Source organism: Tursiops truncatus, chromosome 19, assembly GCF_011762595.2.
Source record: "Tursiops truncatus isolate mTurTru1 chromosome 19, mTurTru1.mat.Y, whole genome shotgun sequence".
Lineage (NCBI taxonomy): Eukaryota > Metazoa > Chordata > Mammalia > Artiodactyla > Delphinidae > Tursiops > Tursiops truncatus.
This window is the reverse complement of record NC_047052.1, coordinates 12281575-12308796: the sequence shown is the minus strand read 5'-3', so window position 1 is coordinate 12308796 and position 27222 is coordinate 12281575. Positions and strand designations below refer to the sequence as shown.

General features: G+C 46.9%; 1 protein-coding gene, 1 long non-coding RNA gene and 1 pseudogene across 8 annotated transcripts in view; all 3 read right to left on the bottom strand.

Annotated features, from left to right (window-relative positions):
• Positions 1–6924: 6924 nt before the first annotated feature.
• The window catches only part of CFDP1 (craniofacial development protein 1), a 134810-nt gene continuing 114512 nt past the window's right edge, over positions 6925–27222 (bottom strand). For 2 of the 6 annotated variants that reach the window (XM_073796792.1, XM_019940995.3), the window contains exons 6-7: positions 18455–18613; positions 6925–7223 (exon numbers count right to left, since the gene is read on the bottom strand). In XM_073796792.1, coding sequence (XP_073652893.1) covers positions 7133–7223; positions 18455–18613 — 250 coding nt within the window. In that variant the 3' untranslated portion in view covers positions 6925–7132. Of the gene's footprint in view, positions 7224–18454; positions 18614–23344; positions 23408–27025; positions 27093–27222 lie in introns of those variants that run through there. The other 4 variants (XM_073796795.1, XM_033846218.2, XM_073796793.1 and 1 more) reach the window with 3 other exon arrangements.
• LOC109550881 (cytochrome c pseudogene) lies at positions 7230–18039 on the bottom strand (annotated as a pseudogene).
• Positions 27099–27222, bottom strand: part of LOC117309258 (uncharacterized) — a 37205-nt gene continuing 37081 nt past the window's right edge. For both annotated transcript variants that reach the window (XR_004523535.2, XR_012328283.1), the window contains exon 3: positions 27099–27218. This is a non-coding gene — a long non-coding RNA (uncharacterized lncRNA). The remainder of the gene's footprint in view (positions 27219–27222) is intronic.

The following is a 27222-nucleotide window of genomic DNA, read 5'->3' as shown; positions in this document are numbered from 1 at the left end:
GGCACCAGCTGGTCAGCAGAGCTGGGATTAGGGTGTCCTGATTCTCCAGCAAGGGTGTCTTGACTATATCGCACTGCGTCTCAGTCACCTGTGGCAGATGTTTGGCGTTAACGTTAGACAAATGTGGGGTCCAACCAAATCTCACCAACGAGATGTCCAACAACTCAGTTCAGTTCATTCACTATCTACCCAGAGTTAGCACAGACCCCATAGTACGGGATCAGCCACACAACACCGCCCCGCTTCAGACGCCAGCTGAGAACGGGCTGCTGAGGCTGCTGCCCATGCTGCCGCCCAGCTCACAACCACCCATCACGTGTGATAATTTGCTAGAACAACTCACCGACTCAGGAAGATGCTCTCCTTACGAAAAATGTTATAAAGGCTACGAACAGTCAAATGAAAATGGTCCAGAGGGGTCCTGAGCAGGAGCCTCTGTGCCCAGCAAGTGGAGGTGGTCAGCAACTTAGAAGCTCCCCAAACTCTGCTTACGGGGTTTTTACTTAGGTTCCATTGTGTTGGCATGATTGATTAAATCATTAGTCATTGGTGATTCTTTTTTTAAATTATTTATTTTTGGCTGCGTTGGGTCTTTGTTGCTGTGCACGGGCTTTCTCTAATTGCGGTGAGCAGGGGCTCCTCTTCGTTGCGGTGAGCGGGCTTCTCATTGCGGTGGCTTCTCTTGTTGCAGAGCACGGGCTCTAGATGCGCGGGCTTCAGTAGTTGTGGCACGTGGGCTCTAGAGCGCAGGCTCAGTAGTTGTGGCGCACAGGCTTAGTTGCTCTGTGGCATGTGGGATCTTCCCGGACCAGGGCTCGAACCCGTGTCCCCTGCATTGGCAGGTGGATTCCTACCACTGCGCTACCAGGGAAGTCCTTAGCCATTGGTGATTGATTGATCTCTGGCCTCCCTCTCCAGAGGGAGGGACGGGTGGTGGGTGGTGGTGGAGTGGGGCTGGAAGTTCTAAGGGGTCAAAGGTGTGGTTTTCCTGGTGACCAGATCCCGTCCTGAAGCTGCTGAGTTGGAAGCTATTCCATAACATCGTATGGAAATACCCGAACGAACTTTTTGGCCAGCCCAACACTTGGGCTCGGGCTCCCCCAGGAGTCCTCTCATTAGCACACAAAGAGAGTAAATTCCAAGGGTTTTGTGCCAGGAACTGCACAAAAAACAAAATATGTATTTATTGTACCACGTGGGGTATTTGCAATATTTTAAAAAATACAGTTGTACTGCAAAGACAGAATAGGCCTCTACAATGATGCTTATTCACATCATTTCTACCCCCAGTTGTCTATAGTGGTCTCAAGGGCACACACAGGTCACACCAGACACTGTTGGTGCAGGAGGGCTGGGTGTGTGTGTGTGACTCGGGGATGGGCAGGCTCCCCTCCCTGTGTCTCAGGATACCAACCTCAAATTCAAAGGCCCTGTAATGGAGCTCAGTGGCAGGGCTGTAACAGAACTGTGAGGTCCAGCTAGAGACAACAGCAAAGATGAGGCAATCTGATGAGATGTCTGGGACAGAGAGGGTCCACCCTGCCACAGATGCAACCTCAGGCACCCAAAGAGCTTCCAGACTTAAAAAATGTCTCCCAGGGACTTCCCTGGTGGCGCAGCGGTTAAGAACCCGCCTGCAAGTGCAGGGTACACGGATTCAAGCCCTGGTCCAGGAAGATCCCACATGCCGTAGAGCAACCAAGCCCGTGAGCCACAACTACTGAACCTGCATTCTAGTGCCTGCACGCCACAACTACTGAGCCCGCGTGCCACAACCAGTGAAGCCTGCGCGCCTAGAGCCCGTGCTCTGCAACAAGAGAAGCCACTGCAGTGAGAAGCCCACGGACCGCAAGTAGAGGAAGCCCAAGCGCAGCAACGAAGACCCACCACAGCCAAAAATAAATAAGCAAATAAATAAATTTATTTTTAAAAAGAAGTCTCTTATTTGTCAGTCAGGGTGCCTCAAACTCGGGCAGGCTTCGGTTATTAATGTAGAGGTGTTAACTGGAAGAAGTAAGGCATTACATCATTACCAGAGATTAGTGGGGTTAGTCAGAGGATAGTTCCCTCCCTCCCTGCAGAGGCCCAGCAACACTCCTCCACACCCTGAGGAGATGGCCACACCTCCACAGCAACCTCATGTCACAGCTGTGGCCCAGGGCCCCGGGGGTGAGCTCAAGATGCTGGGCAGAGTTTGAAAACAGGTAGCTCCATAACTTCCACTAGAAAACTCAAGACATTGACTGTAATTCATTTTGGTGTCTTTAAATTTCAAGCTCATTTATCCAGGTCAGGAACCATTTGTTTGCATCTAACAAGTCAAGGCCTACGGTAGCATCTTTCTAACATATGGCCTGTCTGTGTGCACCTGTGCAGCCTTGTGGGTGAGGGGAAGGCTGATCGGCAGGGATCACACCATCAGCTGTGCTGGGACAGGGCACGTGGCCTGGTACAGACCCCTCAGCTCCCCCAGCCACCCAACCTGCTTTTCAGAGAAAGGGGAGCTGGGGCTGGAGGGGTTGGGCATGTAGTAGTTCACCTATGTAAACCACTCATCTCTTGGAGAATGTCTCAAAAGCGGCTTGGAGGGATCATTCTGGAATGCCTGCTGGCCCAGAAGAGGAGGCAGAAAAAGCTCCTTGACACCCAGCAAGCTCATCACCATGGCAACCCTCCATCCCTGAACTGCCCCATCCCTTGGCTCTCTCTCCCTAAGGAGACTGACTGAGGTGATGCAAATTTAAATGTGGGCTTGTCTTTCTTTCAAAAAAATTTATCTTGGGACTTCCCTGGTGGCTCAGTGGTTATGAATTTGCCTGGCAATGCAGGGGATACGGGTTCGAGCCCTGGCCCGGGAGGATCCCATATGCTGCGGAGCAGCTAAGCCCCTGTGCCACAACTGCTGAGCAACGCCCACTCGCCATAACTAGAGAAAGCCCGCACACAGCAACGAAGACCCAATGCAGACAAAAAAAAAAAAAAATTTATCTTGAAATATTACAGATAGAGTAGAAAGGTATAATGAATAACATAAGAAATATCTGTGTCCCCAACTCCCAACTGAAGATATAAACCCACATCATTAAACGAAGCTCCTCTGTTATCTTTCTTTTATTGTATAAGCTTCCCAATCCCATGATAGGTAACCACTATGCTGAATTTAGTGTTTATCACCCATTTGTTTATATATATTTATATTGAATGAATATATGAATATATATAATTATATAGTATATATATTATTCTGAGTCAAAGGACAATACCTTTCTCATGTTTTAAAAATTTTATTGAGGTGAAATTCACATAACATAAAATTAACCATTTTAAAGTGTACAATTCAGTGGCATTTACTGCATTCACAATGTTGGGCAACCATCACCTCTACGTTCGCATGCTTTTGAACTTGTGTAACTGGGACTGTACGTTAGTTGTTTTGCATCAATGCTGCTTAAGAGGTTCATCTGTGTTGAGGCATGTAGCCCTGGCCCAGTCGTTTCACTGCTGCACTGTACTCCACTGTGTGGCTATTTCACAAATGGCCCCTTCTCCTGATGGGCACTGGGTGGTTTCCAGGTTTTTACTATCACCAATGAGCCTGCCTCCTTGTGCACATGCTGGTGCTTCTCTAGGATGTCAAGCCAAGAGCAGAGCTGCTGTGTCACAGGCCGAGTGTAGCTCCAGATTCATGAGACATCGCCAAAGTGTTCTTCAAGGCGGTGCTAATTTATACTCACAGAAGCCTGGCTGTCTTGGGGAGCTGGGAGTTTTTAGTGTGCAATTTAATTAGAGTAACTTAACACTTGGATAATGTATTTCATTTAACAAAATACTGTGAGGTAGGCAGAGCAGGATTATTAAGCATTCTCAGAAACCTTTTGAAGACAAGGAATCTGAGACACAGAGAGAGGGACTCAACCCGGATGGCAGGGCTACAATCTAAGGTTAGAGGCAGGACGCCAAACCCACTGTAAGATGTTGCCAGTGTTCTCCTCATGTTACATTTCTCCCTTCCCTCCCTGACACAGCCACCTTTTCCCTTACTTGAGCGGAGATCTGTCTACACCATCAGCTTTCTGAGGGTACAACAATGAAAGCTCACCGGCAGACCATGGAGAGGGACTCTGGAAAGGAGAGTCTCTGGGGACTGGGCAATTCCAGGCTGCAGGGAACCAGGGTGGAATCTTCCAGACTTCCACAGCCCACTTTCCCTCTGTGGTCAACTTTGTGTGCACAAAGATTGCATCTGGTGGTCCTGTTGGATCTAAGTTGCCTTAAGAGGGCATGAAAAAAAAGCTGCAGAAAAAAAGGAAAGACTTTGCAGGAAAGCCTGAAGCAGGAACCCTGGGTACACCTGTGTGCCCAAGGAAGGAGGTGCAGTGGGATGGCATTTAAGATACCTCGACTCTCCGAGGTACTGTCACCTGGGCACCAGCCCCTCCCCCCCTCACTTGCTGAAACCAGGCAGCATCCCAAAGAGGAGAGGGCAACACTGCCTACACCGTGTAGCACAGCAACTTGGTTCTGGGGCAGGGCTTATGCCTCCCCACCGGCTTGTCTGCCCAAGGCCTGAGTGTGTCTAGGTGAGGCAGCACACTCTTCCCCAAAGAGAGGTTCAGATGCCGCCCCGCGGCACAAAGGACTGGAAGCTGAAGCCAGTGTGCCCAAGCCTTTGGTGTACTTCTGACACAAGCTTCTGGCACCGGAGTGTGCCAGCTGCCATTCTTCTCAACTGGAAGCATCTCTTCATCTTTGGCTGCTCTGTCCCCTTGCACTCAAATCTTTCCTTTCCAACGTGAATCCTTCAACTAGGAGCTGGGATCCAGAAGGCGATGAGAGGCTGTTTCATCTCGCCGGCAGGGCCCCCCGCCTTCTGTCCTCTAGGCATAAGACATAGGTGTGACCGCCGGCAGTTTCGCAGTCTGACCTCAGGCAAGTTTCCTCTTCTGGTCAGATAACTTGTGAGGAAGCACTAGGCACATGGAACCACTGCATCATTTATTGATGAAGCTAAGAGCTTCTGAATCCTTCCCCAGGAGTCCACCATCTTACACCAATTCCTATCTGTTTACTGGTTTTTTGGTAATTAAAAAAAAAAAAAAAGAGTCATGGACTCTTACCCAACATGCCTGAGCAATTCCAGTTCTGGCTAAAGACTGATACCAAATACCAGAAGAAGACGCACTCCAGAGAGCCACGCCGCACACACCTCCTCTGTCCTGCTGAGGCCAAGAGGCAGCACAGCACCTGGAGAGCCCTGTCACCTGGCCTTCCTGGTCCCTGCCTGGCTACCAGCAGCACCATCACGCCACTCTTCTCTAGGGAGGTTTTCTGCACCCTCCTGCAGCAGCAGCTACCAGCTGGCCTGCTGGACCTGTCAGTTCTCATGAAATCGGGCCCTGGGCTCCTAGTCCTGTTCCCCTCCTCAGCCCCAGGGGCGCACGCCTCACTCAAGACTTAGCTCTTAATGCGGCCTTTCTCCCCTAGGGACCTCATGCAGCGCTCCTAATTAGAGGACTGTGTTCCTTGGGAAATAGGTGAACAGAACACATAGAGAAGGCTGTTTTTATTCTTTGACCTTATGCTGTTTTAGGGCAGTTTTTTTCAGTAATGGGAAGGTAACAGATGCTCTGGAAATGTGATGCGTTTATCTGGGACAAGAAGACAAAGACTGATGGCAGGAGCAAGGCCAGGAAACTCATCTCTCAGGGATTCTCTGGACTCCACAGACCAGCAGGAAGTATCCTTGGCTGCCCTCCTCAGTCATCCATGCCACGGACAAGGGAGGCGCACGGTGCCCGGCAAACGGCTACCGAGCTGCCTCCCGGCGCTGACTCAGGCCCCCACTTCCTGCAAACATTTTCCTTGGCAATTCCCGACTCCTAGATAAAGAGATGTCACTTCCTTTGGGAGTCAGGCAGATTAGTTTTCACTAAGTGTGGATGTGAAGAGCTAGATAAAATATTATCCACCTGTTCTTAAAAACTGTGGGCTATGGTTCAAAGAAGACTCTGACAGAAAAGATGATTCTCAACTGAAGATGCACACACCTCAATCAGCCCGACCACCCAGCCTGGCCTCAGTGAGTAATGAGGGTCATAACCTCACGGCCATGCAGGGCTGACAATCAGGTCTTGGCTGCATGAGGTTCTGCCCACATATTAGAGGACTGGAGGGGGAGACCTGTGCGTGTTCCCTGCACATGTCACTGGCTCATCTCGACCCTGTGAGGTTCTGGTATTACTCAGGCCACTTACAGACCAGAAAATGAAGGTTCAGAAAGCTGAACTGTGCTCAAGGTCACAGAGCTGGTAGATGTCCAGGCAGGATTCTGAATTCCAGTCTTTGGAACCCTACCTCCCCCAAACCTGTCCGTGTTACTCAGGACATCCCCACCACCAGCCCACAGGGGCAGGATGTGCTGTTTACTGCTTTATTAATATGAAGTTTGGAATTTAAATTTTCCTAAAGAGTTAAAAAAAAAGTCCTTTGGAGTCTTCTTTGACAAACCAAAAATTAAAGCATTACTGAGGTGAGAGCACACATGAAGTTGACTTTGAGAACATGAAAATGGCTGAAGGAAAAGAAAAATCCCTAATGCAGTAATAGTGTATCCTTATTTTCAGCCTCACATTATACCAGCAAATAGGAATCCCATTCAGGAGAGAGAAAGAGATCAGGAGAGAAGCAGGAGTGGAACTGAGAACAGAGCTGCCCAGGGACTTGGTGTTCCACCAACACTGGCGAGCCTCTTCACAGGGAGCCCTACAGCCTCTGGGGGTTCACGTGTGTGCAGGCTGGTCACTCTCTCCACCATGGTGGCCAGGACAGGCCTGGGAGGTGCTGGCTTGGCCTGGTGGACTTTGTAGCAGAACAAAGGAAAGGTGAGTGCTGTCATCTTCACCAGCCTCTCACAGGACCAACCTGTACTTTTTAATTTTTATTTTTTAAAAGACAAACTATTAAAAGTAAAATGAATGAAATCACATGAGATCAAGATACAAAGACAGAAATTCAATGTAGAAAAAAAGACCTTGCTGGGAAACAGTCAATGGGAAACACGGGAAACATTTCAAAGACGCACAAAAAGCTCACGTTGTAAACAGGATTAAGCTGCTGTAGGTTCCTCATCACATCAGGGTTTCATTTTGCTCAGCCTGAGATCTCGCTCGATTTCAAACTGCCTGTGATCCACTCGGTCTAGAAAAGCTTTCCGTTCAATGTACCTGGAAGAAAATGAAGGTATCTGTCAGCAGATGCAGTAAAAGAAAATGCCTCCCCTGCACTGTCCTGTCCTGTCCCCCGCATCCCTCACCCCGGTGTAAAGGGGTCCACTTGGCCTGTGGGATTATCGGGTTACAGCAAACATAAACGGATGACCACAGGTGGTGCCCAGAGTGGACAACACGACTATTTCAGGAACATCCAGACCACTCCCATTTAGTCTAAACAAGCACGTTTCTGGTTCAGATGTGAGTGAAAATAGAATGAAAAAGAGAAACCAACAACTTATCAAGGGGAAGTACATTAGAGGCTGAAGGCAAGAAAATGTTGCAATTTTGTAACCAGGTTTTAAGGAAAGAATGGGGGCTCCCTCCAGCCCAGGTTCAGAGCCTGGCTTGGTTAGACATTAGCAGACCATGCTGGTCAAGGAGCGTCGCTTTTCTCAGCAGCAAAATAGTGACACCACATTTCCTGGCCTTGGCGGTGCGCTGAGTTGGTGGGGAGAGAAAGCTATGTACCCTGCACACACGCATCAAAATGTGGGAAAAGGTGCCTCTACAAATGGAAGAAACCCAGTAAGAACTACCTCCTGGGGCTGCAGGGAAGGTGAAGTGGGCTGAGGTGCGCAGAGCGCTCACCGTCGAAGGTATTTACCTGCAGCTCCTTCCTTCCCCTCACCCTTCCCACCACCTCTCCTTGTGTCCTCCACCCAGATGCAGCCAGGGTGCTTCTGCGAGGACGACAGAAGAGGCCTTTCCTTAAATTCCTCCAAGGGAACGAGGTCAAGCACCTCTGCCATCCACGGCTCACACACAGGGTCCCCTAAAAGCTGGTGGTTTGCCCCTCATCTTGGCCAGGCTCAGCAGACAAGGCTTCCGTCGGCCTCCCAGGCAGGGTGAGAAGGAAGCACAGGGCTGAAGCAGCAGGCACTGCGAGGAGAAGGCTGGCCGCTGAATGAGACACAGCTGCATTTTCGTGCACCTTCTGGCCTGAACTGTGCTGCTGCTTGCCTGGGGGGAGGGGATCTCTGCTGCTAATTAATCTGTTGAGAGAGCAAAACTGCCACTGAAAACGGGAGGCAGAATTGAATCTCTGCACTAATCTTTCCTTTGTTGCACTGTGGAAAATATGCATCTGTCATTACAAGGTCATTACGTTTAGGGTGAAAACGTTAGCAGGTTCAGGACCCTGTGTTCCTTTGCTGAGTTCAGAGCCTCGCTTGCCTGCCCACAGCACCCTGTGAGGAGCAACCCAGTCCAGCCCATCCGCTCTCCAGCCAGGCCTGCGGCCACTAACCCTATACCTCACTACGGACAGGGTGGTAGCTCTCAGCTTGAATCCCGACCCTGCGGCTTGCTAGCTGTGTCTCTGGGTAAGCCACGTAACCTTGCTAATTCTGTTTCCTAATTTGCCTGCCCCCCAAAAAAAGGTAATCATCCTTAATCATTCCTACTCTGAAGGGCTGTTGTGGGGATTAAATGCAATAGTGTACATATCATGCCTAGCACAGAGCAGGTGCTCAATAAAGTGGCAGAGTTGTCACCATCATTTCGGGAAGCCAGCTTCTGTCAGGGCTCTGAGGACAATCAATCCAAGGGGAACAGTCAGCCCTCTTGACGCACGTTATCAGCAACTACTAGCTACCACCTGGTCTGGGATCAGGAACTCAGCTGCTGTGTCAAAATTGCCAAGGAGGGGCCAGAATGGCTGGAAACACAAGGGCAGGGCCTGCTTGTAGGCTTGACATAAGCCCTCAAGGTCAGGTCATCAAATTTCGCAAATGAAATACAGGATGCCTGGTTAAATTTCAATTTCAGATTCCCCGGCAGATGGGGAAGCCACAGACACTGTGGACCCCTTTTGATAAAGTGTGAAAGCAGGAGAGACTGTGGCCGGTAAGTAGACACATGACAGAACAAATTCATCTTCTGTCTACCACCAAGGGACCCATGATTCCCCAGTGGGGACTGTTAACCGAGATCACTGACGGGCTTTGTCACACTACAACCGTCACCCCTCCCCACCCCAGCCCACAGGCCCTGGTGAAGACCACGACGGAGATCAGTGTTCTGACAGCCTGCGCTTTAACTGCCTCTCTGGAAGTTCCCAAAGAACAAATGCGGGAGCCATGGTTCAAGACAACTTTAGGGCATGTTTCAAGAGAGCCATTACCCAGGGATACCTGAGAGAGCGGGCCTGGGGGCGGAAAGAAGAGGAAGTATGTGGCTTTGAGCATTTGTGGTCTGTCTTCTTGACTTTCCTTTAAAGAAGAGGAAGTGATACTTAAATTAAGATGCTCACTGAGCATGAATAATACCTTCCAGGTTCCCGGAAGCGGTGCTGGTGCCGGGTCCAGCTGACTTTGAGACTATCAAGAGCGAAGCCACGCTGGGTGCTAAACAAGCAGGTGCAGGCAGAGTTCAGGTTTAGGGAACGCCTCAGGCAGCAAAGAGGGGCACATATGCAGAATGCAATTCTCAAGGGCAACCCAGACAAAGGCCATCAAGGCAGGTTTGGCGACTTCATTCCCCCGTTCACAGCATCTGCAGCTGCTAACAGGATCCTTGTGATGGCTTTGGTTTGTGGCCAAGAGCTGACCAGGAACAACACTTCTACTCGACATCCTCCTCCCACCCTCAAGACAGAAAAGGTGCCAAGGATGAGGGTGGCTCTGACATTTACTATGTGTGTGACTGTGGGCAAGATACTTTATTTTTCTTCTCTGTAAAACAGGAATAAAAATTACAACACCCCTCTGACAGTACAATGAAACTGTGAGAAGTACTTTGTAAACAATAAAACCAAAAATGCCTATGAGTGTTGTGCGGTTCTTGCTTCCCATTTCTGACCTGACTGTATCACTATAAAGCCTCAGAAACTGGGACAGCTGGAACAGGGACCAAGAGACCAAATGCCCCAGAAAGAGGAAGGGCTTGTGGGGAAGGCTGCCTCCTCCAAGGTGGCCCGAGTGGACGACCTATTTAAACTGAGCCTCAGAAAGTTTTCAGGCACCTTAAGCGGGTTACAGTCCCAGAAGAGAACCACCAGCTGACAAGTGCAAGGCTTCTTTTCTGGTCTGTGCCCAGCACTCCTGGGGACCCAGACTGATTCAGCCCAGTCTACTGGGAAGGGCAGAGGGGATCATCCCTTCCCACCACTACTGCCTTATGTGGCCCATTTAAGAGGCTGCAGCTCTTCACTGTCATTAATAAAATATGCTAATAGCACCAAAACCTAAGGGATTTTCTAAGCTTTCCCTTTCAGAACCAGGTTAGACACAATAGGCTCGGTCATCTTTTTGATCCTGCAACCCAAATTACTTTTCTGCCACCAATTTTCTTGAGATCTAGGCCAATGTGGAGGGAAGGAAAAATAGAAGAAGAGGACGAGAAGGGAAGAAAATGCTTCTAGAGAACGTTAGTACCTACTTCTGGGAAACCAGGCTGCAAGTGAAAGGACGCCCATCCATCCCCACAAGAAGGTAGAGTTCTGTGGGGCAGCTGATCCCCAAAAGCTCCACCAAACAGTCACAACCGCCCATGAGAGGTGTCCTGCCCACTGGTCAGGAAAAGAAAGAGCACAGGGAGGTGCAGGGAAATCCGAAGCAGGCACATAACAGAGGACGTTTCAGGGCTGCGTTATCACTATGCCCCCAGCAGAGCCAGCAGGCGTTCTGTGCAGCATAAACCTGAGAAGGAAAGTGGACCAACACCAGAAAGCCACAGGCAGCGCAGGCCGAGGCTGGAATAAAGCTCTGTGATGGAAGTACTAGGAGGTGCACTTCTTTGCCCTGAGAAGTGCAAGTGAAAGAAGCAATCTGCTCAACATCACACAAGCCCTGTGCAAGAGGATGACTCGCAAACACCTCGAGGGCCCAAGTGAAAGGGTGGTGATTTTAATTTTCTTGTCCACTGCTTTCCTCCCATCTCACCTCAAGATTGTGCTCGTTCTGAAAGAGTGACTCTTGGGAGTCACGGAGATAGATTCTTTGGAGAAAGAAAATTATTTTCTCTCTCCTTCACGCCTCTCCAAATCACAAGCACACCTGGTCTCCAATCATCGAGCTCCATGACCTTCAATTTGATTGCCAGCAGCAGCCGAGACCAAGCCCGTATTCCTCTCATTTTCTCTGCGTTGCTCCCTCCCCCCAAACCTGCTGGCCTCTACCTCAGCAGTGTTGGAGAGACGCACTGCTGATGGCGAACACTGCCAGGGAACCTAGTGCGATCAGTTATAGGAATAGAGGGAAGCAATGTTAAAGGCCTTGAGTGCCGACTGGTGACACTGATCCTGAAATGCTGGACTGTGCCCTGGAGTCCATGGCTCAGAGGAAAGGCAGCGATTCTTTGCTGTGCAGCTGACCTCTTTGGAACAGGCATTTTAACCAACTTTGCTGTCTGAAAATGATGCCTAGGTGGAGATGTCATTCTGACTTGTCATACCCTTCCTTTCTGGGAGGTTAATGCCAATCTTACTAGGTTCCAAAACAAAGCCATGGCTGCCTGACAGCTAGTGGGATGTGCATTTAGACAGTGCAATGGCTCAGCGCCTGCTCTGGGACAGATGCTCTTCTAGCACCCCGCTGGTGGCAGGGTGGTGAACCAGACCCTGCCCTTCGGGGCTTACCGTACATGAAACAAAACACGATAACATGTATCAACTGACAATAAATGTGATGAAGAAGGTCAAAGAGGGTGATTTGATGGAGGGTTCCTAAGGTGGGGCTACTCAGAGAGTGAGAGTGGCATCTGAGTGACACAACAAGAGCCCACCGTGGAGGAGGACCCGGAGGAGCAGTGCAGGGGCTGGGCCACCTGGAGCAGGGGAGAGGGTCAGAGGTGGGCAGGGGACGGCTCGGGGGGCCTGCAAACGCCAGGGTAAGGAGGTGAACACTCGTTTAAGTGCTACTTAAAATCAGCAGGGAAGAGAGGAAAAACGGTTTGTACTTTCAAAAAATCATTTTGGCTGTGATGTAGAGAAGAATGGAGGGAAGGTACAGATACAGAAGCAGGGAGCAGAGCTTGTACCGGACTGCAGGCAGCTGGGATGGACCAAAATACTTCATGACAGAACTGTCTATTGGACTTTCAGGATTGAGTGGAAAGAGGATGCTCCGAGGGCTTTCTTTCATCAGTTGGGTGCATGGTGATGGTGCCGTTTTCTGAGAAGTCTGAGGAAGGAGTCTGTTTATGGAAAGAAAGCAAGCAGAGGTATCTCAAGCTATCCGAAAGTAGAGCGTCCCTATAACACCTCTCTTAGCTGAAATGGCGTGAAGTGAAGAAGCAATTGCCTTTTGGTGAAAACGAAAATCCTCTTCAGATTTCTTCCAGTTAGGGAGAAAATGTAGAGGTCTTTCGCAAAAGCAAAGTGGTGTAAGCAAGCTTTTGAACAGTGGGGGATATCTGTATTTGGTTTTGGATGTTAAGTTTGATGTAATGTCTTGGACATGCAAATGGAGATGTCAACTAAACAGCTGCTACGGGAGTCTGCAGCTCAGTGGGATGGTCAGGCAGGAGAGAGCTTTTTTGCGAGTTGTCAGCAGAAAATAGTACTTAAGCCATGGAATTAGCTTTCCTGGGGGAGAGAATATGAGGAACGACGGCTGCCCATCACTCAGCCCTGGGACTTCCCTACTTTAAAAGCCCAGAGAAGGAAGAGAGGCCAGCCTGGGAGACAGAGAGGAGATGCCCCAAGCTGTACTGGCCACGGTTGTGGGAAGTGTTCCTGAAGGCTTGGCAGGAATACACCAGGAAGGGATTTAGAGGAATAGAGCACCACCTAGCCTTCCAGTAAGGCCCTAAGCTTGGCGTGGTCAGTAATGGCAGACAGAAGAAAGAAGAGGGGGCGGAGACTTGGGGTGGGGGGGAATCCTATCTATAAACATGCCAGACATTTCCCCTACTTATTTAATTCCCATTATAAACCTGGGAGTACACTGAAGAGTTTCTACTTCACAGATGAAGAAACTGGGGCTAGAGCACATGGCAGGCTGGTAGAAGAGCCAGGATTTGAATTCAACTGCACTTCAGTTTACTGTAAAATATAACAAACACGCACACACACAGAGTATAAAATGGGCAAGGCAGATGAATCATTATATAGCAAGCCAAGAAGCAGAAGATGAGCGCCCTAGAGAAGTCCAAGCTGTACTGGGAGAGCTTGCTTTATAATGATTCGCAATTAGGCACAACTAGATTGTAATGTCAGAGGAACAGAAACTTGAAAGGGAAGTGGAAATGTGGGCAGGCTCACACCTGGCTGGGCTTGGGTGTTGGGTGTGGGTGTTGGGTGAAAGTTATGAACGTGCCTCCTGAAGGCTGGCAGCATTCGGCTCCTTGACCTGGTGACGGCCTGAGAACTCGACATAAATAGACATACACTGTGTGCGTTCTTTTGTGGCTTGCTTCTTCACAAATTGACCTAATGGACGCATTGTTTTTGCCCATTTTTGACCTTCATATAAATGGAATTAAAACAAATAAATAAAATACATGGAACCATACTGCATGAACTTCTTTGTGTTATTATGTTACTGAAATTTACCCATGTTCATTCCAATTGGTAAAGAGTATCCCAGTGTGTGAACACATCACACTTTATTTGTCTATTACAAATAGACATTGGAGTTGTTTCCAATTTGGGGATGTTATGAAAAGTACTGTTAATTGAGAAGCTACCTGTCAGTCTAACTGCCCCTCCTTTCAAAGAAATCTCTTTTTTCTGGCTGCTCTTAAGATTTTTCTCTTTGTCACGGGTTTCCTGCAACTTCACTCTGCAGTGTGGATTTCTATTTTATTTATCTTGGGATTTTTTGAGTTTTGAAAAGTCTGTAAAGAGGTGTCTCTCATCTCTTCCCACGCTGTCCTCCAGGAGGCTTAACTTCCCTCTTCCTTATTTTTTGTCTCTCTGAACAATATTCTGGATGATTTCTTCTGGCTCTTTTCCAGTGCATGTATTTCTCTTCTCTGCTGGTCTAACTACTATTAAATCTATCCCTCTCGTTTTTAATTATGGTTATTAAATTTTTCATTTCTAGAAATTTTGTTTAGGTCTTTTAGGCCACGTTTTATAGTTTCTTCTTCTTGCAAATATTTTCAAGTTTGTCTACTTCTTTAAATACAGTAGGCATAATTGTATTAAAACCTGTCTCTGATATTTCCATTGTCTAAATTCTTTGCAGATCTGGTCCTGTGCCTGCTGTTTCTTAAGGTGCTTTGCTTCTTTATGTGAATATTTTCACACAGCAAAACTGCTTTTAAAAAATTGGACAGTAGGGCTTCCCTGGTGGCGCAGTGGTTAAGAATCCGCCTGCTAATGCAGCCCTGGTCTAGGAAGATCCCACATGCCGCAGAGCAACTAAGCCCGTGCGCCACAACTACTGAGTCTGTGTGCCACAACTACTGAAGCCCGCATGCTCTAGGGCCCGCATGCTGCAACTACTGAGCCCATGTAGTGCAACTACTGAAGCCCATGTGCCTAGAGCTCATGCTCCGCAACAAGAGAAGCCACAGCGATGAGAAGCCCCGAGCACCACAATGAAGAGTAGCCCCCGCTCGTCACAACTAGAGAAAGCCCGCGCGCAGCAACGAAGACCCAATGCAGCCAAAAATAAATAAACTAAATAAAATTTAAAAATTGGACAATAATAATCCAATATTGACCAATGTAGCTTCAAATTCTATTAAAGCTTTACAAGGGGAAAGATGGGATAGCACTTACTGAAGTAGAATTACGATCAAAACACAAAAAGCACAACATCATCTTTTAACCTCAATTCCATCTTATTTTAGTCAGGTCTGTATTACAGGAGTATTTTTTATCACTATCCATGATTTGGATTCTTGTATAGGAGAACAATTTAAATATGGTGTCTGTAAAAATGTCACAGTCTCATAATAAATATGGTAGAGGCCAATCATTACTCATAAGTAGCTTTTTTGAGATGTTATCAAATAGGACCTTTCCCCCTTAGTTTCAGCAGAGAGCACTTTTGTTCCATGGTAGTACTTCTTGGGATTCTCCACATATTCCCTCAGAGCAGACTCTCCCCAGGTGGCCTTTGCTCTCGTTGGCATCTGTGTAAGAGAATTTGGGGGCCTGACCAAACAGACCTTTCAGGTTTGGCTTGTGCTTCCCACCCTCTGACACTGTGGCACTGGGCACACTTCTCAGTAGAAATCTTCTTGCCCTTCTTGACAGTCCCTGTTTTGAAGTCAGCTCTCTAAGTTACATACGTGCTGGATAGGCTCACCCAGCAGCTGACTGTCTTGCTCTCATTTCTAGAATTTAGTTGCTGTGGTCTAGTGAGTCTCAATCCAGGCTGTGCATGAGAAGCACCTGAGGAGTGATTTAAAGATACCGGTATCTGTGACTCTTTTTTTTTAAATTGAGGTATAGTTGCTGTACAATATTGTATCAGTTTCAGGTGTACAACGTAGTAATTCGCAATTTTTTTTTTTTTTGGCGCAGCTGCAAAGCTTGTGGGATCTTAGTTCCCTGACCAAGAATTGAACCCATGCCCCCTGCAATGGAAGCGTGGAGTTCCTAACCACTGGACTGCCAGAGAATGCCCAAGTAATTCACAATTGTTAAAGGTTATACTCCATATAGTTATAAAATACTGGCTATATTCCCATATAGCTTATTTATTTTATACGTAGTAGTTTGTACCTCTTAATCCTCTACCCCTGTCTTGCCCCTTCTCCCTTCCTTCTCCCCATTGGTAACCACTAAGTTTGTTCTCTGTATCTGTAAGTTCTTTTTTGTTTTATTCACTCGTTTGTTGTATTTTTTAGATTCCACATTTGTCTTTCTCTGTCTGACTTATTTCACTAAGCATATACTCTCCAAGTCCATCCATGTTGTTGCAAACGGCAAAATTTCATTCTTTTTTATGGCTGAGTAATATTCCATCGTGTGTATGTGTGTGTGTGTGTGTGTGTGTGTGTGTATACACACACCACACAGACATCTGTGACTCTTGATTCAGTGGTGCACAGGGATGCCCTTGTCATGTAACTCTGGAAAAACCCCCAGAAGGTTCTCATGCTTAGCCAAGGTAAGAACCAGAGTAATAGTTCCCTCCCTGGACTAGGGGTTGGGCCCTTTAATCTGCCAGGAGCTAGGAAAGGCAGTGAGTGGAGGTATGGGGTGGGCACTAGAGAGGGCAGGTGAGAAGAGCCAAAGGCAGAGCACAGAAGTCATCATATCTGCACTGGAAAAATACAATCAGATCCGTGGAATCATCTGGCCAGGCGGAAAAGGCTCAGAGACAGAGGGAAAAGCAAAGAGCTTAAAAGTTGTATGCTATTAGCTGCTCCCTAACCCAGTTATGTGATTTTCCATTGCCTGAAAAGTCCTCATTGGGCAGATGTCCTTTTTAATCTTGTTTTCTCTTCCAGCCTACATTTTCTTATCTCTCCCTTATCTTCAACAGCACCACTCCTTACTTTTATAAGACCTCTATTAACAGAACGAACACTGTCTAACCCATATAATCAATCCTCAGAGAAGCAGTAAAGTGTGGCACGCACTGGCAGTTCCTCTGCTGCCTGAGATCACCAGGCAAACATGGAGAAGTGTCGGGGCTGAGTTACTAGAGCTGAGTCAGAGTGGGGAGGTTCAGGGCATGCATCAGAGGCCTTCTGCAGGTAACACTGACTCCTGCTTGTGCATTCTTGTGGGCCCTTCCCCAGATGGCTCTGGTACTTCTACCTCTGTCCTGTGGGAAACCATCTTTGACAGATGGACTTAGAAGTCTGGTAGTTAAACAAGCTCATAAAGTCATTAAAGGCATTTTTTTTTAAATCTACTGATCAGCTTCTACGTTCATTCAAATACTCGTGAAACCTAATCTAGAAAAATGACCCCCCAAACAAATCCCTCACCTATCTTTATTATAATTTAGCTTATAAGTAACCTGAATGACTACCACTTAATACACACCTTTAAGTGACAGTGACGGGCAGTTCTGCAAAGGGCTTTATGTGGACAGGGCTTTATGCCTTTCTTATCGTGCTCCACTTTATTGCACTTTGCAGATACTAAGTTTTTTGACAAATTGAAGGACTGTGGCAATCTTGTGTTGTCAGATGATTGTCAGCATTTTTTAGCAATAAAGTATTTTTTAATTAAGGCTTGTACATTGTGTTTTAGATATAATGCTTGCATCCTTAATAGACTACAGTATCGTATAAACATAACTTTTATATGCACTGGGAAACCAAGAAATTCGCATGACTCACTTTATTGCGATATTTGCTTCATTGCAGTGGTCTGGAACAGAACCTGCAATATCTCTGAGGTCTGCCTGTGCTATATACATATATGCATGATATATATATCACATGTTTTGTCTCATGAGAGCCTCACAACCACCCTAAGGGTGGTATTACTATCTCAGTTTTACTGGTGAAGGAGCTGAGCCTCAGGGATGCACAGCGACTGCAGGGAGAGCCCCTGCTGGAGAGGGGCAGGCATGTGGGGTACCAGGGCTGTCTGATGGGCCACGCACACTTCCTTTCACTGTTAGGGGTGGGGAGTGTGGACCTTGAGCCATGGACCCACTTCTGTCGTAACTTTGTTCTTGGGTTCTTCTGAGGTTCCTAAGTACTCAGTGAACACCGTTTCTCTCAGGACATTCCTGTACACAGTTTATGGACACCCTCTTTGTATTCCAAAGTGAAGAGGAAGAGGGGACATGTGATGGCCCAGATGCTGTCTGAGGGCTGGTGTGTCACATAGGTTGAAGCCAAAGGTGAAGCCCCACCCCGGGCCACAATGACACGGACAAAAAAATCCCACAATACCCGACAACATCTAGGCGCTCTGTTGACTCTGCGTTTGATGCACTGAGCTTGTCTGGCTTCTCAGAAGGCCAAATAATTCAGATGAGACTGAGGCTGATACGGTGAGCCAGATCTGACCACATGAACAAACGAGGTGACTTACAGTTCATGGGAGCTGCAATTCAGCAAATTCAGCTTGGCAGACGTGCCTCTCCCCGAGAGAAGTGTTGCTCACGTGCCCCCCCACCCCCTTCCTGTCACCCCAATGTTTTCCTCACCGACAGGACCTGCCCACATTAGAACACAGCTTCAACAACAAACCAGAGAGCTCATGTTTTTTGTTTTACCGTGAAAAGCTCCTGCCTACTTAAATTGGGTGGCGCATGTGCAATGAACTAGCCCAGGGTTTGGAGGATTTTCAGAGAATAGAATGCACTGCTTCTTACCCCTCCTTCCCCCGATTGTGGATGGCTAGTTCTTCGCCAATGCCCTCCTCCTCCTTGAAGCTCTCCCAGTCCAGCTTGGACTTCTCTAGGGTGCTCATCTTCTGCTTCTTGGCTCCTATTTTCCCCAGAAGGCTGCTCATGCCACTTGATCTTTTTAACCTAGGGAAAGCAAAAACATGAAACATGTAGCAGGTAAAAACTCTAATCTCTTGATTAATGGTTTTTCTGATTGGCACGGGCCTCCCTAGATTCAAGCGATTTATCTTAATGGGAGCCATGTTTGCATCCAGGGTACTTCCTGTCGCTGTGGAGAGCACAGTAAGGAGACCAGAATCCTAATTGCACTCTTCCTGCTCAATACCTCTGACCACTCTAACGACCTGGGGATAGGAAATCCTGAAGACCTCTGTCTGCTCTGTATGACAGACAGGTCTCTGCTTGCAAGGAGGGAGAAGTGCAGCATGATTCAGACATGGTTTTACAATCACATGCCTTGCTTCATATTCCAGCGCGAACCATGTGACTTTAGGCTAGGTATTTAACTACATCTGCCTCGGTTTCCTAATCTACAAAGTGAATGCTTACTCACAGGGCTGTAGTGTATCCTCTATATAAAGTGCTTAAAACAGCAGCTGGCACACAGCAAAGGGGCAATAAATGTTATCCATCCTGAATCACTGTCATCATCTGTGCACTAAAGCCCCAGGGAATCCTTTCAAGAGAAAGAGAACCAGATCCCAACACTGATGAGCAAGAGTTACAGGATCTTAAAAAGACCCTAAGATCAGTTTCCTTTCAACTCCTGTGAGTCAGGACCCTGGTTTTTCCCAGGAGGTGGAGAACATTCCTCATCCTGAAAGCAGGGAATGTACAGCCTGTGCTCTACTTGCTGGTTATGCTGTCGTGGATGGTGGGAGAAACCCCATATGTCCAAGTTCAAGTCCTGGCAGGTCAAATGTTTCTAGTCAATGTTAAATGTATGAGATAAAATAAGCAAGACAGAATGCAGCTAGTAAGAAGGTGGTATTAGGGGAAGGAAGTATGGAATGAACATGGCTTTTGGTCTCTTTAGAAAGTAAAACAAGTTATATACCAGCATACAGGAAACTAGAAGTCATTTTCTGCTTTACTGAGATATGCAAGACGGTTAAAACATTTAAAACCTCTCTGAGCTAACAACACAAGGACTGCTGACAACATCAATACTAATACCTCTCACTTGCCTAGAAGGCTCATTACCCAAGTGTTTCATAGCCATTTCTTATCTTACTCTCCCTAGTGCCGTGAAAGAGGACCACTGAGTCTCAGAGTTGGAGGAGGAACTTCAAGATGATCTTGTGTCTCACCAACCATTCTGAAATCCCACCTTCCTGCAGCACAGGGCCAGTGAGGGGTGGCTCACTACCTCTGCCCTGGAACGAGCCGATAGGCCAGTGTCCACACTGAACACGAGACTCCTGGGGCTGAACCATTACCCTCCACACTCTCATTAGCTTCCCTGTTGTGGTCATACCCTACTACAGGCTGTCAGCTTAAGATCAACTCACAAGAGGCTGGACAGGCATCACTGTCCTCATTTCGAGTTGGACAAATAAAGTGCAGAGAGGTTAAATGATACAACAAAGGTCAAACCAACAGAAGATGCAGATCCAGGGCAAAACAAGGCTTTTCTGACCCTCAGTGTGGTGCACTGTGCTGTCTCACTTCTAACGTGAGAAGTTACTTGAGAGATTTTCTGACGGCTATTTTATTCCCAATTTGCTTAAGGATTTTCCAAAGAGCTCTTTATGAGCTTTTGATTCATATCTTCTAATTCTTTTCCGGATAACAGTCCCAGAACAATCTCTCCATCAACACACACAGACTATATTTTACCAGGAACAGAGCATAAGTGGGGAGGCAGAAACTTAATATGGCTCAAATCTTTCCCCTTCTCACCTGCTTCACTGCTACTGTCCTGGTTCTCATTTTTATATTCTCACCTGGATGATTAAGCAGGCTCTTCACTTGTCTCCCTGACTTCTGTCTTGTCCCACCATCACTCACCTAAGGGGAGGAATTTCCACTTATATTTGCCAATCAGCTCTCAGCAACTCAGGGTTCCCCATTTTATCTGGGCAGCACCACGGCTCTGTACACCATCTCTCCCCGACAGCCTACAGCTCTGACAGTATTACCAGAATATACCATCTTTTCAACAAGTCACTTCGAGAAGTCTATGGGAAAATGATTTTTGCCGCATAGCAGTGAAAAAGGTTCTAGAAAAGGAGAAGTTGTTATCCCCCTTTAAATGAATATCAGCAAAATTTCACCTGTGCTATTAGGCTTTAGGAGAAAGCTTCTATGTCTGCTTGCATTGGATCATTAACACGGTGTATGATTTCCTAATTTGAGGGCCTCAAAAGCAAAATTACCCCTCTTGTATTTGAGGCTAAATCAAAGTGAACGACACATTTATAGTAGCAGCCAAAACATGTGGAGGTTCATCCTCACGGAGAGACCAGCACTTGGTTCCTGGAACCTGGAATGTGGGGTCTCACACTCGCTCTCCACCTTGAAATGGGGCTTTAGTGGCATAATCCTGGCATCATTCCATTGCAATTGTCAGGAAGGCAGATTTACCCTGACCTTGGACCCATCTCTGCTGTTAAAGTTCATCCACCAGGCTTTCGGGAAAGCTGAGGCAGGCAGGAAAGAGCCAGATTCTGGGCAGTGGCTGCTGGCTGTCTCTATTCTGCTGTGAAGGAAACTGCAGAGAGCGCCTCGGCCTACGGCTCCCCCTCTCAGAACTGCAGCTAGGCCAGGAGGGAGCAACTTCAGCACTGGCATCCCACAGGCATTTAGCAGGTGTGTACACTGGAAAACAGGGGAAAGGGGAAGGTCCGAATTCCCTTGGAGACCTCTCTGCTGTCAGCAGGAACCAGTGCAGTTTCAGGCATCAGAGCAACAGCAACACTGACTTCTCTTTGTTCTGGATCCTAAGCCATAATGGCAAGGGACTACCAGAAAGTCGGCTTTGACAGCCCAACCCCTCCCCCAGCTGCAGATTTTCCAGTCTTGGTTCTAAAGTGGGATGAGCTGTGTCACAAAAACCACATTCAAGAGAACCTTCACCCACCTGTTAGAGGTCAAAGTCCACAGGAAGGCACCCTGCACTTGCTCCCTCACAGACTGCATCCAGAAGGTTATACTCAGACATATCCAGACTACTGCTGCCGAGGTGTTTTCAATGTAACAGTGACATTTCAACCGCCTCCTCCTACTCTACTGATCTTACGACCGTAAGTTCGATGTGAGGACTAATCCTGTCTGAGGAGCACGGCCTTCACTCTAAGCAGCTGGCTTCCGTGCCATCAGAGAGTATGGCTGAGTGCACAACACACTTGTGAAAGAGCCTCTTACTAAGCCTTTTTTCTTGTGCTTTCTGTCCTGTTCTCCATCAATCAGCAATTATCCCAATTCCCTTCCCACTGTACCAAGCCCGATGACGTGTCCCAACACCAGACACCAACCAAGACCTCACAAAAAAATATTCAGAATCTCAGAAGAGTAAAAGGGACAAAGAGGGCAAAATGACCATTGTCTTTTTCCTTGCTGAATTCAAAGTTTACAATGATAATTTGCTAGAAATTATGCTGCCTTTTAGCCCCCAGAATGGAAGTTTAACAAAATTCACTGCAACTAAATGATAAACTCCATCCTGTTGAGTCTACTATAAAGATATTAAAGTAACATGTTTTCTTTGCTCCAGTCCCATGAGCATGGACACAGAGTCACTCAAATGATTTGTTTCATAGCAAAAGCACTGCTTTATCTGGCCATGCTCAGTGATGCTCTGGATCCTGCTGTTTATTTATGAGAGGTACTGGAAAGGAGCTGGGAAAATAACTTCTTAAACAGAAACAGAAAGGATGAGAGGACACAACAACTGGTTGTGAAGAAAAGGTGGGAACATCTTTCCCATAATCTTTAAAATCAGCCTCAGGCACCCAGCTGTCTCACAGAATAGAATTTGGGTTTGGGAATAAATTTAGAGTCATTTGTTCATTGGACTCATCCAACAAAGATTAATCAGAAATTACTGTACACCAGACAATGTGCTTGGAACTGGGGATACAAAAATATATAAAGCATAATCTTTGGCTTCCAGGAGAAAATCTAGTAGAGGAGATCATCATCGAAAAAAACTGTGACCAAATACTATCAGGACACAAAACAGGGAGCGGCTGAGAGGCTGTTTAATGCAACCTCTTTATTTCAGAGATGAGTTAACTAAAGTCTAAGAAGGTTAAGAAATCTGCCCAAGTTCACCGTGGGAGACTTGGGTCTAGTACTCAGTGCTTTTGACACCTGGCCTGTCTTCTCCACCTTGCTGATACCAGAGCTGAGGACAGATAACCTTTGGAGATCCCTTCCACACACCAATTTCACTGCTGATTTTGGGGTTGGGGAGGATATTCTTATTTTCCCTGTTGTCCTGGAGCTTACTGTACACAGGGTCCATGTCTTACTCATTCTTGGCTCACCCAGCGTAGTACAAAGCCTTGCCATGGTACGTGACCACTACATGTTTAATATGATTCGATAATGGACTTATCCAAGTGAATCTTCTCTTATAACAGAAGGATTTAACACTGCACTTGGACCAACAGGAAAGAAAAGGAAACGCCAAAATTGGACAAGCAAGGATAGGGTCAACACATGTGCACGGAAGCACTACTGACCTTTACTTAGAACTTCAACATACAGAGCCCAGCTCAAGCCTACGCCTTCTCTCTCACAACCTGTTTAACCACTAACATGCAAATTATTTGGAACAAAGATTCTTTGGCAAAGATATGCAGTTTCCTTAGTATCTGTCATCTGTTTACAAGGCAGGAGTGGACTTACTTGTAGCTTACCCATGGACTATTTTCCAGAGCCATCAAGGGTCTGGAACTGGCATGGTACTTCCTGAGAAATGGGAAGAAAGTTTATGATGAAATTCTTCAGTGAGAGCTGTCTGACTGAAACCACTATTCTCTTTCAGATCTTCTTTGGATTAAGCTGAAATCCCGAAGAATGAAATGTAAAGCCCTAGTCTCTGGGCCAATTTCACTCCCCACCTGTGTAAGTCTCTAAATAATCTCCGCAAAGCCCAAGACAAGATGACTCAAGGAAATGGACTGGAAGCCAGTGGTAAATTAGGAAAAGAGTTTAAATCCCATTCACTTCCCAACATTGTATTGACAGTATTCTATGGGACATCGGGACTCAGGAAAGTGGAAAACCAGAAATATTGACATTGATACACTGCCAGCCAAAAAAAAGGCATCTATCAGCAAAAGGTGAAATAAAAGCTGGCAAACAGCAGCAGCTTCCGTTTTTGTACAAATAGAAAACGATCTGCTACTCAGTTATTGCTCTTATGCCAATCCAAGAGTAAAGGGAGGGACTTCCCTAGTGGCGCAGTGGTTAAGAATCCGCCTGCCAATGCAGGGGACACAGGTTCACGCCCTGGTCTGCGAAGATCCCACATGCCACGCGGCAACTAAGCCCGTGCGCCACAAATACTGAGCCTGCGCTCTAGAGCCCGCGAGCCACAACTACTGAGCCTGCGTGCCACAACTACTGAAGCCCGTGTGCCTAGAGCCCGTGCTCCACAACAAGAGAAACCACCACAATGAGAAGCCCGCGTACCACAATGAAGAGTAGCCCCCACTCGCCGCAACTAGAGAAAGCGCACGTGCAGCAACGAAGACCCAACGCAGCCAAATGTAAATAAATAAGTAAATAAATTTAAAAAAAAAAGAGTGAAGGGAACGTAAGTTTGTCTGATTTGATTTCCACTGCTCTGCATCTTTATAGCATGTCTATGAAACATACCTGATGATTCTGGTTGCAAAAGCCCTGAATTCTAAGCTTCTAAAACACTATATTATAGAAGAAGCCCCTTTCAACTCTTCCTTCCCTACCTGTTAAGCACAGAGGTCTATTTTGCCTGCTCTGGCCTTTGAGCTGCTGCTGGGAGGACTATTCTAGCTGACTTGGTTCTGTTTAAATGGACAGCTCTTCCTATAGAAGACATTCATTTACAGTCAGTTCTCCCCAGAGCAGTAGGGATCCTCTAACTGCACAGTTTCTGGTCTCTCTTGCAATAAAGGTCATTTATTTTTGAGACAAGTAACTGGGGGTTAGGGACTCTCAAGTGACTGAAATGGACTTTTTCTCTGGGACAAACTAACTGATCTGTTGGGCAGTAGTTTATTTGCATCATATGCCAAGAGAAAGTTAATGCCCCTCTTTGTGAAGAACAGTCGTCCACTGGTCTATTGTTCTGCTGAAACCAGCTCAGTGGGCTTGCGCCCCTTGCCACAGAAGGCAATTGTTTGTTTTTATTGTTGTTTGTCTTTATTAATCTGCCTAGTTCAGACCTTTCAGAGAGGGTCAAATTTAGACAAGCATTAGGAAAGAATGGGTCCTTTCCCACACCATTCCTTGGTGCACGTGAGGCCTCTGCAATGCTTGGTTCACACACTTAATGCAGAGAAAAATGCTGTATGAAGATGCAAAAGGGCTTGCGTTCCCAGGTGGGTGGGTGAGCTTTAGGGTATGCGAGCATCCAGTGCACTCCTGCTTCTGCGGTATGGAATGTGATGGCACAAGAACAGCAGTGTGGTCTACTGAGAAACTTCCCTCAACTTTCCTGTTTGAAAAATGTCAAACTGACAGAAAAGTTGAAAGCAGAGAACGACTATTACCTAAACACTCTTCACTTAGATTAACCAATTATTAACATTTTGCCACATCTGCTTATCTTCTTTTGCGGGGGTGATTCATGCTCCTTCACCTCTAAATACTTTGTGTGTGTCTCCTAAGGACATTCTTCTACATAAACAACACCTTATACCCAAGAAATCTCACATTGATAGAATGGTGTCATCTAACTTAAAGTTCATATTCACATTTCCCTCAATGCCTCCCCAACGGCCTTCACATTTGTTCCCCATTGCCTCTAATCAGGCACCACATCTGGGGTTCCCTTAGCCTCCTTTAATCTAGCATAGTCTTCTGCCTTTTGTTTTGTTTGTTTTTTGGTCTTTGATAGTCTTTTGAGTCTAGGTTGGTTGTTTTACAGAATATTGCTCGTTTAGGATTTGTCTCTTTCCTATACCAAATATGCCATGTACGTGAGGTAGGGTACTTCTTACTGCACCGTCACATAGTAATGGACACATAGTGTCAGGTCAGCCCAGGACTCATGATGCTAAGTGTGGCCCCTTGGGTAATGTGGTGACTGCAAGAGCTCTCATTTGTAAACGTACATTCTCTTCTCTGTGATTAATTTGTAATTAATGTGTAATATGTAGAATAATACCTTCAGGAAGTTCTGACTGCTTATTTCATGCCTCACCTATAATGCCTTGGCCATGTCTAAGGACAGACTGGGGTGAATGAATAGTGAAGGACCCTATTTGAAGGATAAATATGCAGAAAATCCCAAAGGGATCATAAAGCTCTGGCTGTAAGAAAGTCTCTAAAAAGGGAGAAAGCAGTAACTGGAGAAAGGCCAATGGTTATGAGATCATCAGCAGAGCCCTAGACTAGATCTGCCAATGGTGAGCACAGAGGTCTCTGGCCAACACGGAAGCATTCACCTCGATACCTGGATACTCTTCTCAAGGGCTGGAGGCCTGGTATGCGTAGGGTTAAGTGACATGAAGTCAGTGGCAAAGCAAAACCCTCTGGCCTACCCACCAGACCTGTAGGAAATACTACTGAATTTCCCTTCTCCTTTGTCCCACTCCCCTGTGGTTGTATCTCATTCCCTGGGGAAGAGATAATGCCACATCCCTTCCTGCCTCTGCTCCAGCAACTTCCTTCCTCACACCATTCCTATGATGGGGGCTCAGGGCAAAGCAGGGAAGGGCCTCCACCATTTCACAGCAGTTGGGGAGTGAAGGAGGCCTGGGGGCTCTCCAAGGAGGAAATGTCTAGTTTATTGGGAATGAGGGTTATGCCTGGGGAGGGGAGGGACACTTTCCCCTTGAGGTGCAAACTGCTGTTGCTTTAATTTGTATGATCAGGCAGAGTTGGGGAGAATAATGTATTGACCAACACAAACAGGCCATTTACATTTCTGAGACCGAATTTTAAAGGAATTATTAAATACAGCTTCTAACAAAGCCCATAATGACATTTTTCTTTATGCAGAACCCTGGGAGCTCAACTGAGGAAGGCACAGCTTGTTTTTCCTGATACTGCTTCCATATGGGCTCCAACCAATCACAGCCATAGAGGCAAAGGAGAGATGAGGCAGAATCAGGATCTGGCAGCTAACACATCAAGGCCCTTCCGAAGGAGAGCTCTGTTGGTTTCGTCCTGTGACTGCACCAGGCCAGGGCGGCTCTGCGGACGACCTGCCTGGTCTGAGGGCAGGAGCCACACTCACCCTGATCGATCCCATCAGGAAAAGAGCACATCTGTCAGAGACACCAGCCAACATGAGAAGCAAAGCCCAGAAGATACATGTGCTCCGACTGGCTTGTTTTGGCTAATTGCTGATTCAGGAGTTGGCATGTTTTCTCAAACCTCATTCTGTTGTTTGACTCCCGGCTTGCTTTTTCTCAGGCAGGTCTCCATCTCCTCATGAAAATGTCTGAGGATGTCAACATAAAATACATTTTTAAATTCTTGGCCACCTCCCAGGCTGAGATCAGTTCGAAGTTTCAGGATGTGGGGGGTGTCCTCAGTCAGACCAGACGAGTCATGCCTGCGCTCCTTTCTAG